We start from the raw sequence: 17,244 nt of genomic DNA, 5'->3' as shown, positions 1-17,244 counted from the left end.
CTTTCGGAGCGGTGGTCGGGTGGCTTTTGGAGCGTGCCCCGAGGTTGCGCGGTGGACGCGTGCTCTGCTCCTTCGGGTTGTTCATAGGAAAAATTAAACCGGAGTTTATCTTATTTAAATCTGACCCCCCCCGACGCTTGTCCCTTTTCCGTGGGAAGGGTTGTGCGTGTTTGGTGTGGAGCTGTTAAGCTCCTCAGGAAGAGTTAACTGTGCCTTGAACGACCGCGGCGATTTCCTTTACCTTCAATTTACTGTGTTTGTACGGAATTGGCAGCTACAGAACGGCCACTGTCGGGCAGAGCAGGGGACTTAGCTTTTTCTTTTTTTTCATTTTTACTGGATGAGTGAAAACGATTTGTCTTTTATTTCTTACCCTCTGCCTTCCCTATTATAACTGAGCTCACACAAAGAGGGCAGATGATCGTTTGAGCTTGAAAGCAAAACACTCGGTAGTGTTGAAGCACTGAATTTATTATTTTCTTATTCGTTAGATATGTACATTTTAATGGAAGTGTTACTATTCCAGACATCATGTGTGTCTGGCTTTTTCTAGGATATTCATAATACAACCCAAAGAAACCCAAGCGAGTTCACTCATACATCTAATTAAAAAAAGTAAAAGAAATTCCCCTGTCAGGTAGAACAAAACCAGCACCTAAAATCCAGAAACTGCTGAAGTGTCTTCTTTATATAAAGAGGAAGGACATCGCGGCTTACTTTTAGCTTGATATCCACGAATAATGACTGTGTTTGCATTTTTTAACTCTGCAGTAAGTTCTTTGTGCTGACATCAGACTGGCTTGGCGTTACTTTATCAAAATTAGAAGTCATTGATTATTAAAATACCTTGAAACAATATAGAAAGATGGTGTGATTTTAATAACTGAAAAATTAATACGACATCTATCAGGAGAGAGTATTTTATTAAGTATCTGTTAATAAGGAAAGTGCGTGCTAATACATAAGCAGGGATGTTTAAATTGTTTAATACATACATTTTTGTATCTGTGTGTATATATATGTAAGGAACAGTATGAAGAGCTTTTACAATGCAGACACAGCATTTAAATTGCTTTAACACAATGATTAAATTCCACATTTCAACTTTATTTTTTTACCTGATCATAGTTTTTCTAAAATTTCCTAATGTCTTAAAGTATTTTCATTTCATTCTTAACAGGAATCACAAGTAATTTTCAGAATTTCCATTAGCTATTTTTATATATTTTTTATACCTTTAATCCTAAAGGTATTTGCAAAATAAAGATGACTTTCCTTTTCACTAGACTTTCATCCTGAAGGAATAAATGTACTTAAAAGGGGGAATACATTTATTTACATTTCTCTATTTCTTTGTTTAATTATCTGTGATTTTTGGCTTACAGTTTTAAACATCTGGATAGAAACTGGGCAAGATATATATATATGTACGCACACGTATATATAATCTGAGGTCAGGACTGAATTGCTCTGTGCTGAGGAAAATCTTTGTAGCTCCACATGATTCTTTTTATAAAAGGGTCTGGTTATCTGCTACTCATTTGAATTTTGAGGAGGGCCCCATTTTGTAGCTGGTTATAAGGGGGTGGACTGCTGTGATACACAACGTTTTCTTTATGTCATATCTAATTGCTGAAGCTAGATTTAATTAGTTTGTTGAGAATGTACTTTGAAGATGCAAAGTGATGTGTAAGTGCAAGTGTCGTCATGTGGTTTTAATAAGACACTTGTCCCTTTAATGTTAAGCATCACCACGGTTCTACCGAACTGAGTTTTGACAGGTTGAACCTTAATATTTAAGAGACTTTGGACCTCAATTGGGCAAGAATGCTGTTGGAGGGAGTGAAGCTGTGCTTTCTACTGCTTAAAGTAATAGTGTAGGTGAAATCTTCTAGTCAAAGGGAACTCTTGCTGTTGATGTGCTGACGTGGTTTTAGAAAAAAACCCGCAAGCCCTGGACAGATCCAGGAGCTGTGGTCAGCTCTTGTTTCCAGTTTGAAACTTCACATGCTATGCTTGCGCAGTCCTTGTCTTTTTAGCTGAAGAGTGCTTTCTGTGCCTGTTCACTGCCTTGTCTTAAAAAACAAGCCAGCCAAAGGCAGCTTCAGTATCTGTAGTAGTTATTCAAAATAACATGCAATTATTTCTTTTTTTTTTTTTTTTTTTTTTCCTGATTTCTTAATTTGTTTTTTAGGTACTGAGTTTGTGCTGTGAAGCTTGCAAGAAAGTAATTTTTCACGTTCCTTCTGAACTGGAGGCTGACACATTAGTTGGCAGAGGTGAGAAACTGCGAGATGCCCATCTTAACAATACGACATTGCACCTTTGCTGGAGATGCTGTTAACAGTGAAGGAGACTTTTTTTTTTTTTTTTTTAATGGAATGAATGGATGACTGGACAGCCAGTTAAACAGCTGGATCAGCCTTTTTATGAAGGATACGCCCTATGTTTGTTATGGATTTGAATGCTGGCTCCGTGCATCTGTTTGATTTTTGCATAAACAGCTATTGTCAGCTTTCAATATTAATTTTAAAATGAGAATGGCAGAGTTTAATGGTTTAAAAACTGGAGTCTAGGGCTTAGTGTTTAAATAAGTGGCTTAATATTTCAAAGTGCACCCATAACCCACAGAGTCCTATGAAGAAGTCAGTAAGTCATTTGGATAATGGAAAAAAGAAGAAAAAGAAGATGAAACGCACATGGGCAAAGCACCCAGAAGCTGCTGCTCTGTGCAACACAGATGTGACTTCTCAGCAGTGCTGGGGCACTCAGGGCACACAAGGAGAGGAGTTGCAAAGGAGTCCTGCATGCATATTCGGTTGCGAGAGTGCTCCTGCCTGACTGGACAGGCTGTCTTGGTTTAGGGCAGTGTGCAGGTGACTGAGAGGAATAGGGGAGACCAGAAAACACCCCATGCCTTTTTTTTGAGACCGGTCTTTGAAAGGCAGCTTTTAAAGGTGTGGCATAGGAGAGGCTACAGCATTCTGTGCTGCCTGAGACTGATTTTGAGGGTTCAGAGGTGCCCTCTGTGAGTCCTAGGACAAAGGGGGAGTATGTTCCAAATCTGAAATCCTAATCCACATTCCTACGGAAGTAATAAATAAAGTGGATGTGTAATTCATCATGATACAAGTGCTCAGAAAATCTAGCTTTAAAAATAACAGTTCCTTGATCTTACTGTTAAATTTTAAAATGAAAATTTGCTACAGCTGTTTAAGTGCTTAGTGTGTTCTCAGAGACTTTAGTATTTCTCTGTGTAAATAAACTTGATTTTTATAAAAACAAAACTTCATGTTATTACAGTGCTATGAAACAAATTGCATAACATTGAACTTAAACTTTTTTTCCCCAAACATTTAACAAAGCTTTATTACTTGAATGACGTTATTTAAACATTTATTGAGAAAGTATAGTATATTTTGCATTGATACAAGGGCCATACCTTGACAATAAGATGAGTCAGGATTTTCTTGGTTGTTGTAAGGTTTTTTTGTATTTCTGTCTTGTGCAATGTATGCGAGAGGTTGTAAAGAAAAAAGATCCCACAGAGCTATGGGTAACTGAGCATAATGTTGACTCACGTAACCATCAGAAACAAAATCTCCAGTCTGGTATCTTTGGAAATGTGGTGCTGTAATAGGCAGCAGTATGAGACACCTTTAAGTGAGGCAAAGGTATTCTCTTCAATACTAAATTTTAATTGTATGGCTTGACAAGGGAGAGGGGTCACTGCTGCAGTGCTACAGAAAGTCTGGGAAATGTTTAATTGAGCAGTTAAAAGAAAGACTTAAGAAGAAGGAAGACATTACATCATATTTAAAATTATGCTGCCCATCTGTTCTTGCATTCTTGAAAGAGAAATTAAATTTAGTTTATTGAAAATATCATCTACATCTATGGGATGAAATTCTGAATCTACTCTACTCTGGGAATTTTGCAATCAGCTTTCATAGAGCAAGGTCCCATCCACTGTGATATCATTGAAGGAGTATTGAAAAGTCTTGGTTTTGAGAACATGACACTGACACCCCTTGTACTCTGCAAGGGTCATTTGTCTAAAGTTTAGGTCTCTAGCCTTCAACTTTTTAAGGGTGCCAAATCATTCTTGCTTAGTGCTGTGGTCCTACTGCGGTTCGTTATGATTATCCTGATTGTGCTTTTTCTCCGGCTGTAGTGCCGAATTACCTGTTAACGAGCCAAGTTAATTGAAATGCATTAAAGTTTGTTTTGGCCACAATTGATAGGAAATGCAGTAAAAAAAATACCTGAGAAATATGCTGAACTTACCTGGTACTTCCTAAAAACTGCATGGGATTCTGTCATGTACATATTAAAAAAACTGCCGATCGTTTGTTCTAGAGTTGGTCTTTATCTCTCCTCATCTGTCTGCCTCATAATTTAAAGGCCTTTGTCCTCCCAAGACTATTAAATCACATAGTACCACTCAGTGCTTTCCTCCTGAGGGCAAAACTTCCAAGATATAATATCTCCATTGGGTATTTGCATTAATTAATCATCTTCACTGATTTTATGCACGGAGCACAAGGCAAATGTAATAGCTACTGATCCAATAATGAGCATGTCTACAGTGGTTTTTGCATTTAAATGTATTAGTTTATCTCCAATGCTTCAATAATTTTACCAGTCTATTAGTGTCTTGTTGAAATATATTCATGAAGCGCCCATGTCCTTTAGGAAGCACTTATGAACACAAGAGCGGGAAATTCATGTAAACTTGGTCACATCTGAGTGCTTAAATGGATTCTAGAACATATATTTGCGATGCTTAAATACTAAATGACCCAATTTTTGAAGAGTCCATGTGTCTGTAAATATAATTTTTACTTAGGGAAGGTGGTTTTTTTTTGTGAGGGATCTTATTGTTTCACTGTTTGAGTTATTGGAATTTTTTTTTTTTCTTACAGTTGATTTGAAAGAATGTCTTCAGTCTGCAGAGTTTATCAGTTCCAGTGATGAGAACTTCAAAATTCTAGAGGATGGTTCCGTGTACGCAACATCTGCTGTTTCTTTGTCTGCTGAGAAAAAGACTTTTACCATATTGCTTAAAGACATCCAAGAACATGTACAAAAGAAAATACATGTTACCTTGGTGGAAGAAGAAAAAAGGGTGAGCTGCTGATTTCAAGATACCATACATATTTGAAATACTGTTTTACAGAGTACAGCTTCATGCTGGGTTTCTTTAGTTGAATTTTGGAATTCAAATAATTGGGCAAAGCACTCTGGTGTAGAGTGTATTTTTATTTATCAGTTCTTGATTACTGTGTCACTTAAGTCAGAAGACTTCCCTTCTGAAATGGGACATGCTAGCAAGGAGCTTAATCAGGAATGTCAAGAATCTTAAAAGCCATGTTTGAGGAATTAAAGCAGATTTTATTTGTGGAAAGTACTACAATGAATGAAAAAACCTCTTGGAATACTATCACAGGTATAATCAGAATTTAAGACCTTGGAAAAACAAATGGTCAGTGGGAAAACTGGAGCAGAGGAAAAAAAGATGGAAATGCAGGACAGTAGTTAAGCAAAAATATACACAGTTCAGAATATATGGATGTATTCTTATCTGTCTTTTTATCTTCCTGACCTGGACACAGAAGATCAGGCATGCTAGAGATACGGTTCTCAAGCGAACCAAAAGAAGGTGGAGCCCTATTCCATCCGTTATGATGGAGAACTCACTGGGACCTTTTCCACTACAAATTCAGCAGGTATAGTTTATACGGATCCTGATTTCATGACACAAGCTAGTTTTGTATGTGACTTTTATCATAGAAGAACAGCAAAAGTGAGCTCTCTTGTATTGGCTTCTGGTGCCATTCTTGCTATTTTTCCTCTGTCTTGTTCTGTCCTGTTCATTGTGTATCTTGTGATCTTGTAGCTGAAATAACTTGTGATCATAGTTGTTGGGGTGAACTGGGAATGTGCAAAAGTTATGAAAAAGACAGAGGCATACTGTCAGAAGAGAGCTCTTTGGCCTGGAAATCAGTGAAGTGTGTAATTAAAACAAACCAACAAACAAGCCCCCACAAAATGTTGCCTAGAAAAAAATGTTGTACACACAGAGCGGGGGAAATCTTACCTGCATGTCCACATCCTTTCTGGAGCTCGAGGTGCATGCCTGTAGCATTGAAGACTGAGTATGGCCTATATTATTAGGAAATTATTAGGAAAAGTACTTACTGTAAGAAAACAAGTAGTTGTGAAAGAGAAATGTAAGAATAAAGTTATTGTAGATCCATCTAGCCTTCACTAGATTAAAGAGTGGCTGGTAGCAGATGTGTAGTAAACAGAGTCTGTGTAGAACAGTCATTCTTCTACTAGTCTTACCTTCCGAACTCCTGGCATTCAGTAGGTGAGAAAAGTGTTTGGGGGGGAGAATGTTTATAAATAGGTAACTGCTAATGTTACCTCCTTGGTGCAGAGAGGCTATCTGAATTGGCATATGTCTGGACTATACTCTAGGCGGCCTCCCCTCCTATTCTGTGAAGTTTAAGCTGCTAAAGAAGTAGAAGTAAATGAAGTTTTGGTATGGTTTGTTTTTTTTGGTGTTTTTTTTTTTTTTTTTTTTTTTTAAGAGTTCCTGCTTGTGATAAATACGATCATGAAAAGGGGGAAAATGTGTTTGAATGATGCTGCTGTTTTTCCTTGGGCTTAAAAACATGTTCTTCATAGGTCCAGTCAGACACAGCTCAGAACTACACCATTTATTATTCTGCAAGTGGACCGGGAATTGATCAAGATCCAGTGGGTTTGTTTTACATGGAAAGAGAAACTGGAAATATCTTTGCTACTCGTGCAGTAGACCGTGAACAATATCCATCTTTTCAGGTACAAGCCTAAATTGTGTAAATGTAATTAAATTTTTTTTGTCACGCATATGTTTGAAAGGTGGGTTACAAGGAAAATGGGAACAGACAGGATCTGGAATCAGCTCTGTTCTGAGTAATGTCTTTGCTATTGTACAGGTGAAATCAGTGACAAAGAAATAGCTGTTCATCTAGATCTTGAGAGTAGTTTTGCTTTTCACTGCTTAGACTCTAATTACAGTGTAAATGTAGTGAGCATCACTTTTGGGAAGAGTTTAAAGTTATTCCAGAGTTTTTCAGGGAAGGTTGAAAAGGTCTGCATAAAGACAAAATAATGAGAAACTCTAGACAGCTCTGGGGTTTTTTTGAGGCTCTCTTTGTCAAGCTATTTAGTTTTGGTACTTTGTTAACAAGGTACACTGCTCTCTCTGCTGGCTAAGAAGTGTAAGGTGGCAGTTAGTAGAAATAAATGGCTTCTAGATAGTTAGATAATTTGCAGGACCTGTTACTGCATTTTATTAGATTATGTTGTAATAGGCAAATAGTTCTGCGGTTGTTCTTGATTTTGTTCTAAATAGCAATATTTACATCTGAATTTTTGGTTGCCTCATGGACACCTGGAAAAAATTCATAGAATACCAGGTTGGAAGGGACCTCAAGGATCATCTGGTCCAACCTTTCTAGGCAACAGCACAGTCTACACAAGATGGCCCAGCACCCTGTCCAGCTGCATTATTCCAATGGTTGACCTCATTGTGAGAAATTTCCCTCTCATGTCCACTTGGAATCTTCTCAGGATTAACTTGTACCCATTACCCTTGTCTTTTCCATGTGAGTCCTTGTGAAAAGGCAGTCTCCATCTTCTTTGTAGCCACCCTTTAGATACTGTTACGCGGTGATGAGATCACCTCCAAGCCTCCTTTTCTCAGGGCTGAACAAACCCAGTTCTCTCAGCCTGTCTTCATACACCATGCTTCCTGGTCCTTTGATCATCTTGGTGGCCCTTCTCTGGACCCCCTCCAGTCCCCTCCAGCCTGTCCACCTATTTTTTGTATAGTGGGGACCAGAACTGTACACAGTATTCCAGGTGTGGCCTGAAAAATGCTGAGTAGAGTGGGATGACTTCTTTATCTCTACTGGTAATGCCCTTTTTGATGCAACCCAGAATCTTATTGGCCTTCTTGGCCACAGCAGCACACTGCTCACTCATACTGAGATTGTTGTCTGCCAGGACCCCCAGGTCCCTTTCCACAGAGCTGCTCTCCAGCTGGGTGGATTCCAGTCTGTGCTGCACTCCTGGATTATGTTTTCCCAGGTGCAAGACTTTACATTTGTCTGTGTTGAACTTCATAAGGTTCTTGTTAGCCCACTCTTCCAGCCTGTCCAGATCTTCCTGCAGAGTGGCTCTCCCTTCTGGAGTGTCTACTTCCCAACTCAGTTTGGTGTCATCTGCAAACTTCATCAGGCTACACTTGATCCCATCATCCAGATCACTTAAGAAGATATTGAATAACGTTGGGCCCAATATCGATCCCTGGGGGACCCCACTTGTGACGGGTTGCCAGTTAGAAAAAAGCTATTTACCACCACCCTTTGGGTGCAGCCTGTCAGCCAGTTCCCCATCTACCGCACAGACCACTTGTCAAAGCCATAATGCATCAATTTTTCCAGGAGGAGGCTGTGGGGAAGCATATCGAAAGGCTTGGACAAGTCCAGGTAGACAATGTCCATCGCTTGCCCCGTGTCAACCGAGCAGGTCATTTTATCGTAGAAGGCGACCAGATTTGTCAAGCACGATCTGCCCTTCGTGAAGCCATGTTGGCTTTTCCCAATCATGTGCTTCATTTGACTTGTGATGGCCCCCAGGAGGATTTGTTCCATAACTTTCCTGGGGACTGAAGTAAGACTGATGGGCCTGTAATTACCTGGATCTTCACTCGAGCCCTTCTTGTAGACAGGGGTAATGTTTGCCTTCTTTCAGTCCTCTGGAATATCCTCTGATCTCAACGACTTCTCAAAGATTATGGAGAGTGGTCTTACAATGACGTCAGCCAGCTCTCTCAATACCCTTGGGTGGATTGTGTCAGGGCCCATCGATTTGTAGGGGTCAAGCTCCTGTAATAATTCACATACTAACTCTTCCTTCACTGGATCTATGGTTGGATCAACCTGGATTTTTGTTCCCAAAGCCTGGGACCCGACAGTGTTGGTATGTGTTCAGGAGGCTTGGAAAAAGTATTTGACAGAGTTGGGGGGTAAAAAAAGAAGGTGATTCAAATACTTGTAGTGTGAGGAATGGAAAGGGGAAAGATTGGAAAGCATTTAGAGGTTTTGTGTTGTTGTCATCGTAAGATACCAGTCACTTCCCCTTCCATGTGGCTGAAGAGCCTGGTCTTGAGAAGGGTATGCTGGGCACGCTATATTTCATTTTATTGACTCTTCCGTTGAACTAAAAGTGTAATAATACTTCATGTTGCTTAAGCATGAAGTGAATTACTGAATTTATGTCTTACAGATCATTTGCTTTGCAACCACTCCAGATGGTTATTCACCAGAGGTACCACTTCTGCATACAATCCGGATAGAGGATGATAATGATAATGCTCCATATTTTACACAGGAAGTTTTTGAGTTTTCTGTCCCTGAAAACTCCAAACCTGGTAAGAATAATTTTAAATTGGTGAATGCAGTTACCACTACTCAGCTCAGTTAGGTACGGTATAACTAGGTGTAATCCTGCCTTTTAATCAATTTCAGTGGGATTTCCTAAGGAGTGTTTCTTCACAGCAAAGGTTGAATTTGCAAAGAGCAGCCCAAGATTTCCTAATGATTAGAAATTCCAAGATGCCATCTCAATCCTAGTGAAAAGTATTGTGTAAAAATTTTTTTAAAAACTGAGATGATTCAGTATTCCTAAAACTGTGTAAGAACTTCAGAACATTATTCTAAATCACCTGTTTCCATAAAGTGTTTTGATTGACAGAAGGGCGGTTTTTAACAGATAGTTTCCTAAAGAACTAAATCGGTGATGTTCTAATGTGTAAAATGCCTTTGATTAAGCTTACAGTGTTTGTCCAACAAACTAAGGTAGGACTTTTCCTGGGGGTGGGAGGGTGGAGGAAGTCTTGCTTCTGCCCATGCCTGTAAAAGGCAGGGTTTTGCCTGTTACTGGCTTCATGTGTCCGTGTAACAGGACGAAAGCAGGGAGAAAGGTGAACCCCAGAGAATAAGGAGAGCAAAAGCTGTGGTTTTCTGTTCCTTGCTCATCTCCTAGATCAGGGGTATAGAGTGGGGAAAGTCTCACTTGCTTCACAAAAAAAGGAAGCAAAGTGTCTTCCCGTTGACTCCAAAACACCAGTTGCATTTAATTTTCTGAGCTGTTCTTACTGGGTGAGTTACTGAATTAGAGTGAAGTTTCAAAACCACTCGGGCTATAGGGATGAAGTACAGCAGGGGTCCCTGAGAGGCAGCACTGCAGTTTGAACCATGTCAGAAAGTACCCATCTTCCTCCTCGCTCCCACTGGCAACTCCTCTTCAGCTGTGTTTGGGGTGCTCAGTTAGAAGTCACTGTCAAAACCACTAACTGAAATCTAAACTTTTAAGTATTTTGATTATATTTTGTGACAGCTGCAATGATTACAATTTTGTCTAAGAAGGAGTAAAAATAGCCAGAGGATTAAAATAGACAATTTTACACTGTTACTGTATTTTCACTGATGTTTACTGTGTTTTAAATATTATTTAATACTATTAGAGAGTATTAAGTAATATTTAACTCATTAGGGCTAACTGAATGAATAGCTATTTTCATGTATCTAAAATAGAAATGCTTGTTCAAATAATTTTTTATTATTTATGGACTTGTCTGGAACTAAAAATTGCTGTATTGTGTTCACAGGTGTAATTGTTGGAAAAGTGATTGCAGAGGACAGAGATGAGCCTTATACTCTGCATACTTCATTGAAATACCGCATTGTATCACAAATTCCATCCCATGCATTTTCTATACATGGCGACTCAGGAGCCATTTCTGTATCATCATCACCACTGGATAGAGAGGTGATCTTTTCCTGAAGCATCTTTAGCTATTATCTAGGGCATGTGGATAGCTTCTTAACTCTGAATTGCTGGCATGGGAATCACCAGATAAATAGTTTCTGTTACCTTTTTTTGTTTTCCTGTCTAAGGAGCTTCTGAAGCTTTCCAGAGACCTGTAATTGGTCCAAAGAGTTTCTGCATAGATCTACCATATTCTAGCTAATCTTGGCAGGGGGCTCCTGCTGCTCCCTTATTCCACCTATGGTTTGAAAATCCTGTGGATTTTTATTCTTTCTCTGTTCATGAATTCTATGAGCAACTGTTTCCTCCTAATCAAGCTCCATTTCAGGTGCTTCTTGTTTGTTTACAGGGAAGACAAACCAAGTTTTCTAGAAGTAGTCAGTCATCCTCTACTCAACAGGAGTATCTTCCAATACCTGAAACCTAAATACTACATTTCCTAAATTTAAAGTGCAAGCCACTTATTCTTATCAGCTAGCTTTCAAGTAAATAAGATGTAGAACGTTTTAGTTTTTATTTTATTTGGTGGGGTTTTTTTTTGGGGGGGGGAGGGGTGGGGGGTAAAATGTCATGTGGGAGAGATTGTTTATGCTAGAAAAACTGTCAGGTATGTGTATTTCAAAATAATATTTCTACTGTAAGATAGTAAATCTGGAAAAAAACACTGCTATGGGCACATCTTTCTTGAGGATAGAGCCATGTTCTTGCATACTTAGGTCGCATCATGGCTAAAAATCTGCCTTAGCAGTGTGTTGTAAAATTGTGCACTTGCAGGTAGATGGCTCAACTTCTTTAGCACGAGAAAAATGCGGTGGCTGTGAGCATCCCCATGTCTACTAAGGAAACAATCACAGTGACTACTGAGGGAAGGAAAACTTGAAAAATGAATTCATTACCCATCTTTCAAAGATAAAGTTAAAAAAAAATTGAACCGGAGATGCTGTTGTGACTCAAGTCAGGGATTTAAGTGGTCTGCTTATCAGTGATTCCCTTGGAACTGATAAGGGCACTGACTCCTTCTGTGCCAGACCATGCCAAACAGCAGGTATTACCTTGTCATGTGCAGCCCAAACAAAGGCTGATCGCAGCACCATTTCTGGTCATCCTCACTGAAATAAAACACGCACTGGAACACTTCATCAGCTGGAAACCTAAGGGGATGCTCTGCCACTCCAAAGGGCAGGCATAGTTAACAGATGAAAGTGCATCACTTGCGTCTTCTAAAACTTCAGGTATTGGAAAATAAACCTGACATTGTGAGACGCTTTATTTTTACAGGATATAGCATACACATTACTAACAGATTCTGAACTCAGTGTTTCTTAGCCACTGAAAAATAGTTCACTTGTTTTCCTTTTGGAACTATAGGCAAAAGGCCCCAAAGCTAATTGCCTCATTTTGTAGGGGAGCACTGAATTTAGAGCAGAGTTGGGGAATGGGAGTAAGATGCTTAGTTCCATTCTTGTGTGTAACTATGTGATTAAAAAAATGAGTATGTCAAACTTCTGTATGCTTTTATTCATCTTTTCAGGTGGTACCCAGTTACACTGTGCTGGTTGAAGTGAGAGATATGGCGGGTCAGCCTTTTGGTTTGTGTACTACAGGAACAGCTGTCATTAGAATCCAGGATACAAATGACAATGCCCCATGCTTTAAGCAGACACAAGTAAGTCTTCATAAATGAAATATCTGTAAAAAGGTCGAAAAAGGGCTATTTTTATCCCCTTTCTAATCTCCTGATGGGCAGTCCCTCAAATATGAAGCCTAATGCCCTGAGACAGTTAATGCCAATGTCGACATTTGAGAATGCCCTGTTGGTTGTCGTGCTGTTTGGTAATTAGACATATTAGTATATTAGTTGTTTTGAGTCATTTGCCTTATGTCCATTGGGAGAAAGCTGACTTGACTCATTCATTCACTTCTGCTGCAATGCCTAGTCTTAGAAATCCCATAATTTAACCATTTTCAGGGAGGGGACCGATTCACTCCTAAGCATTTTCATGGCCTTGTTACCATTTGACCAGCTTTTGGCTACTTCTGTGTTGCAAATGAAAATGTTAGTGTCAGTGAATTAGATGCAAGGATTTTCACTGAGATTTTTCTGTGCTTTTCAACCCCCTTTTTTTTTTTTTTTTTTTCTTCTACATTTAAACCAATTCTTGTTCACCAATAGCTATAACTCAGCCTTAAGTCTTTGCATATTGCAGCCACCTGAATTATTCAGGACCAAGAGTATGTCTCAACCATGTATACAGCTCAAATACCACAAGAGATTTTGTAATATGAAATTTATGAAAAATAATTCATTATCCACGAGGAATACACATATCTTATCCTTTCCACTCAGTACTGTAGAATATCATCAATAATATTAATTCAGAATCACTCTTATCTGTGCTTCCTGAGCTTGTACAGAATAACACAGCTCTCAAAAGAGATAAAAAATTAAGAAAAAATCATTTCATCCTTTGCCATCCAAATAGAGACATATTTCACCCTTGGCTTTTCTTCAAGTTCTTGTGGTTTGTTTATATATATATATATTTTTTTTTAATTTACCCCAGTGCCTCTTCTGATGCTCATGTTGCTTGATCGTGTTGTATGCAAATTAGCATCTATAGCTGATGTAACTGAGGGGAACTGTGCTAATTTACCTTTCCTGGAAGGAAAATTACAGAATTAATTTTATGTCAGTGATAGTTTGAGTGTATGAAGGAGCTGAGATTTCAACTGTGCTGGCAGGAAAGGTTTACTGTTTCACTTAGGGTATAAGGGAGGAGTGGGGAAAGTATGCTAATGCATGAAAACAAAATAGATCATTACAGCAGCTTTGTAAATTTACCCCTTGGGTTTAAGTAGTCTTATTTAAATACAGTGTTGTTCAGTCCTGCATTGTGGAACAGTATTCTTTAATTTAAAATTATTTTTTTTTTATACTCTTTAAGTATGAAACGCGAGTGGAGGAAAACAGAGTGAATGTAGAAATACTGAGAATGTCTATTACTGATGTTGATGAACCTGATTCACCTGGCTCAAGAGCAGTGTATGAAATTATAAGAGGAAATGATGATCAAGCGTTTGAAATTACAACAGACAAAAACACAAATGAAGGAATACTGTGTGTTGTTAAGGTAAGTAAAAATGGAACTGCTAGAGGAAAACTTGTGTCTTCGGATGTTGCTTTTAAAACCAATAATCTAGAACTTATTTTTATTCTAAGAACATCTGCAGCTATCGGACAAATCACGCTTTCTTCCTGATCTGAACTCTCTTCCAGAGCAGGTTACGTAATGCACTGCAAATGGACCTCGCGTGTGGTACCTAATGTACAAAGCTCATCTTTCAGAAGATTCCTCAGTTTTGTGTGCGCAGAATTCAGGGAATTCCCTTTGGTTTATCATTCCAGAAGAGCTTGGTACTTTTGCCTGGTTCCGTAGTTGGAGTTGTTTAGACTTAGGGATGTAACTGAGGAATGCTCCATGGCTGGGTTTTTAACAGGAATGGGAGTGTGGTGAAGGAGGGGAGGGATGAGCACCTCCTCCAGTCTTGTTCTCTTTGGGAGTTTATTAAACTTATAGTTCAGTGTAAAACTCTCCAGGTTTTATTTTGCAGGGTAGTGACTTCAGGTTTGCTTTTCTGGGGTGTGGGGGAGTCCGCATACACACAAGACTATGTGTTAGTTCAGTTACTTGTTATACCCAGTACTTTACAGATGTCCCTTTGCCTCTTTATGCCTCTTTTTCATTACTTGTTAAAACTGCAATAACAGGTAACTTCTAAGGAGCAGAGAAGATTAATATTAAAATTTGAAGATGTAAATTGTGAGGGTAGAGGTGCCAGGTAGGTTCAGGTTTTTTTATTAATAATGGGTTTTGTTGCTGGTAATCATTAGAGCTTTTTCTAAAGCTATATTCCTGGTATACTAACCCCATTGAAATTTCTTGTATTTAGTGTCATGCTGTGGTAGACTAAAAAGTATTATGACTTTAGGATATAAATAGCAATATTAAAGGCATACGATGACCTTGGAAAAGGTGTCTGAAGAATAAATGGTAGATACTTACTGATCAACCCCCGCAAGTTCAGATGTATTTGCAATGGGTGAAGTCTTACAGGGAAGTAAATGTAGGTGTTAGCAAGAAGTGTGATTGACTTGTGCTGGAAAGGAAATAAATGTAACCTAAAATAATGGCCAACTAGCTATGGGAGGAGAAAACTCCCCACCACATAAATTCTTATCAGAGTTCTGTTAGTAATTGACTATCAGAGTATTCATCTAAAATTTTACAGTGCTGCTGCTTACCTTATTAGGGGTAGTTCCTCAGGTACTGTGTCTTAAGCTGGGTGTTCCAGAAGGATAGCTGGCTTCTTTTGTAAATAAATGTGGTACAGTGTTACGGATTTAATAATTGGGCAGTGAAAACAATACCAAGTTCTGTATTGGTTTGAAGGAAGAAAAACCAAGACCCCACCTCTGTTACAGGGACTGGACTACGAAAGCGCCAGACAAAGGATCCTTGTGATTGCAGTCAACAACGAGGCACCCTACATGCTGGCACCACATTCACAACAACTTTCCCAGAGCACCAGCTCTGTTACAGTGCATGTCCTGGATATGGATGAGGGGCCGGTGTTTAAACCCTGTCACTTACGCCTAGATGTTAAAGAATGTGAAGAGATTGGGACGAGCATTGGGAGATACTTAGCAGAAGATCCAGAAACTGGAAATAGTGAAGGCATATGGTATGAAATATGTTATCTACTAGTTTATTTGGAATACAGCATGGGCGGGATACAGGGAGGGGGAAATAGTTGTTGATGCTGCGTATATGTGTGTGCGCACATGCACACATGTGAGTATATGAATATGTGTATCTATATATGTATGTGTATGTATGTACGTACATATACATGTCTATGTATATCTGAGATCTTTAACTAGACACATTATTCTTGACAGCTACCGGATACCACCTGGCCAATGCAATTGGATCAGCATAGATGAAAAATCGGGTGAAGTCAGAACCATTAAAGTCTTGGATCGAGATGTAGGAGAAATGAGACGAGGTCAATGCAACATCACAGTCCTTGCAATAGACAGAAGTGAGTACTAAATGTTGTCAGTATTCTTTGTGCTTTATGACAGATGCCTATGTGCAAATTTAGTGTGGGGACAGCTATACTGGTTCAGACCAGAGGCCCACCTAGTCCATTGTCTTGTCTGTGGGATAGCTATATCACATGCTTAGGGAATATTATACAGCAGGGAAAGCATTTAAGAAGTCGGGGCAAATTCTCAGTGCTCTCAAAAGTTACCTGCTGCTGTTTAAAATCCTTTGTGAAATTTAAATTTAGGTATTTTCCTGTGGATTGTATTCCTTTTATTTCCTGACTATTTTTTTAAGTGATAGCGCTGATGGCAACTGGCAGCTGTGAAGTTGACAACAGGGAAAGTAGAGAGAGAGAAAAATTCTCAGAAAAAAAAGTTGTTGAGCTTGCAACTCTTTACTGTTTCCTCCTCTGTTTGACTTCTTGGTGTCTTGCTTTTGGAAACGCTTAGTTTAAAGGGGCCTCTAAGAATAGCTGTATTCATTGCTGTATATTATTGCACTGTTATTCTCAGTCATCTAGGTTCTGTAACATTGTTCACACTGTGTGTTGCTCAGATAACAAACATTTACAAATTACTCTTGATTGTAAAGGAAGGGTTGTACACTCAGATTCTCATTCTAAAACAGGTTTTGGTTCTGATTTCATGTGAATGATATTCTATTCTTTCTGATTAATGTGTGTATATGCATTTATTGTAAGAAAAGACATAGTTTTGCTGTAACATCACCTAGCCAAGAAGATCAGATACACCTTTCACTTCCCAAATGCTAAATGTAGCAAATAGATTATCAAAGAGAAATGTTAGGCTTATAGGTCACGCTTTTAATTCTAAAATACGTATCTTACATTAAAAAGGAAAAATAGACTGCCTCTCTAAATCCAATGGCAGGATTTAGTTTGAGCCCTTCTGTACTTAAACATCAGTGGGAGTAAAGAGATGACCTTTGGAAGTTGATTTACAGGTAAAAATTCTAACTCTGTCCAAAGCTTGCATATTAAAATTAAATTTAAATAATAAGAATTTAAATTGTTTAGAGCTTTGTTGTATATAAAGTAAACATGACATATATGCATCTGCAATCTGGTATCTCTAGAGAAAGTTTTTAAAAGTAGACTTGATGTAATTTCACTGGAATGCGTATACAAGCATTGACCATTCCTGTATTGGAAAAATGGTAATTAGGAGGGAGAGCTCATTCCCTTCTTGCATGTAGACTTTGGTGATATAGTTATGGGTCACTGCTG

General features: G+C 38.7%; 1 protein-coding gene across 1 annotated transcript in view; it reads left to right on the top strand.

Annotated features, from left to right (window-relative positions):
• The first annotated feature begins 740 nt into the window (after window positions 1-740).
• Window positions 741-17,244, top strand: part of DSC1 (desmocollin 1) — a 23,602-nt gene continuing 7,098 nt past the window's right edge. Inside the window, exons 1-11 of the mRNA XM_035894952.1 lie at window positions 741-770; window positions 2,195-2,279; window positions 4,926-5,128; window positions 5,616-5,729; window positions 6,694-6,849; window positions 9,343-9,487; window positions 10,727-10,887; window positions 12,419-12,553; window positions 13,833-14,018; window positions 15,371-15,630; window positions 15,848-15,990. Of these exons, the coding sequence (XP_035750845.1) occupies window positions 741-770; window positions 2,195-2,279; window positions 4,926-5,128; window positions 5,616-5,729; window positions 6,694-6,849; window positions 9,343-9,487; window positions 10,727-10,887; window positions 12,419-12,553; window positions 13,833-14,018; window positions 15,371-15,630; window positions 15,848-15,990 (1,618 nt within the window). The remainder of the gene's footprint in view (window positions 771-2,194; window positions 2,280-4,925; window positions 5,129-5,615; window positions 5,730-6,693; window positions 6,850-9,342; window positions 9,488-10,726; window positions 10,888-12,418; window positions 12,554-13,832; window positions 14,019-15,370; window positions 15,631-15,847; window positions 15,991-17,244) is intronic.

Source organism: Egretta garzetta, unplaced genomic scaffold (genome assembly GCF_000687185.1).
Source record: "Egretta garzetta isolate BGI_Z169 unplaced genomic scaffold, ASM68718v1 scaffold35, whole genome shotgun sequence".
NCBI lineage: Eukaryota > Metazoa > Chordata > Aves > Pelecaniformes > Ardeidae > Egretta > Egretta garzetta.
The sequence above is the reverse complement of the archived record's forward strand: the minus strand, read 5'-3'. Positions and strand labels throughout refer to the sequence as shown.